This window comes from Centruroides sculpturatus, unplaced genomic scaffold, assembly GCF_000671375.1.
Source record: "Centruroides sculpturatus isolate CEXI.00-Female unplaced genomic scaffold, Cexi_2.0 scaffold6515, whole genome shotgun sequence".
Lineage (NCBI taxonomy): Eukaryota > Metazoa > Arthropoda > Arachnida > Scorpiones > Buthidae > Centruroides > Centruroides sculpturatus.
The window spans coordinates 1-640 of NW_019390615.1; the positions used below are offsets into that span (position 1 = coordinate 1).

General features: G+C 23.1%; 1 protein-coding gene across 1 annotated transcript; it reads left to right on the top strand.

Moving 5' to 3' along the window:
- Window positions 1–183: 183 nt before the first annotated feature.
- On the top strand, window positions 184–570 carry LOC111617499 (branched-chain-amino-acid aminotransferase, cytosolic-like; the record flags this gene model as incomplete). The annotated part of the gene is made up of 2 exons (XM_023358778.1): window positions 184–390; window positions 460–570. Coding segments are annotated over 2 exons (318 nt in total), but the record flags the coding sequence as incomplete, so codon positions are not given.
- Between the last annotated feature and the right edge of the window lie 70 nt (window positions 571–640).

Below are 640 nucleotides of genomic sequence, written 5' to 3' on the forward strand. Positions count from 1 at the left end.
CTACTAGTTAACATACAAAAATATTTTATTAACATTTTAATCATTAATTTATTATACAAATTTTTATTTTTATTACTAATTTATGATATTTAGATTAGTTAATTTTTTTTTTTGAAAAATTTAAATATAATTCGGCATCATAATTTAATTTTTATATTAATTTTAGATTTTTTTTTTGTTCAGTTTACAGATTTAGAAGTTATTCATGCTAAATCATCTCAATTAAATCCTAAACCAGATCCAAACCATTTGGTATTTGGAAGACATTTTAGTGATCATATGTTTGAAGTTGAATGGAATGCTTCAGTTGGATGGGGGACACCTCGTATATGTCCAATTCATCATTTAAATTTACATCCTGCAGCTAAAGTGTTTCATTATGCTCAAGAGGTGATAATTTATTTTTGCAACTTAATTATTTTGTAATATGTTTCATTTTCAATGATAAGAAATGTTTAGCTCTTTGAAGGTATGAAAGCTTTTTATGGTGTTGACAATAAAATAAGACTCTTTCGTCCAGATGTAAATATGAAAAGAATGCTTAACACAGCAGAAAGATTAGATCTTCCAGTAAGTTTATTAATAATGAATACATTATCTTATATAATTTTTTTTCTAGTAATATATAAAATATATATAT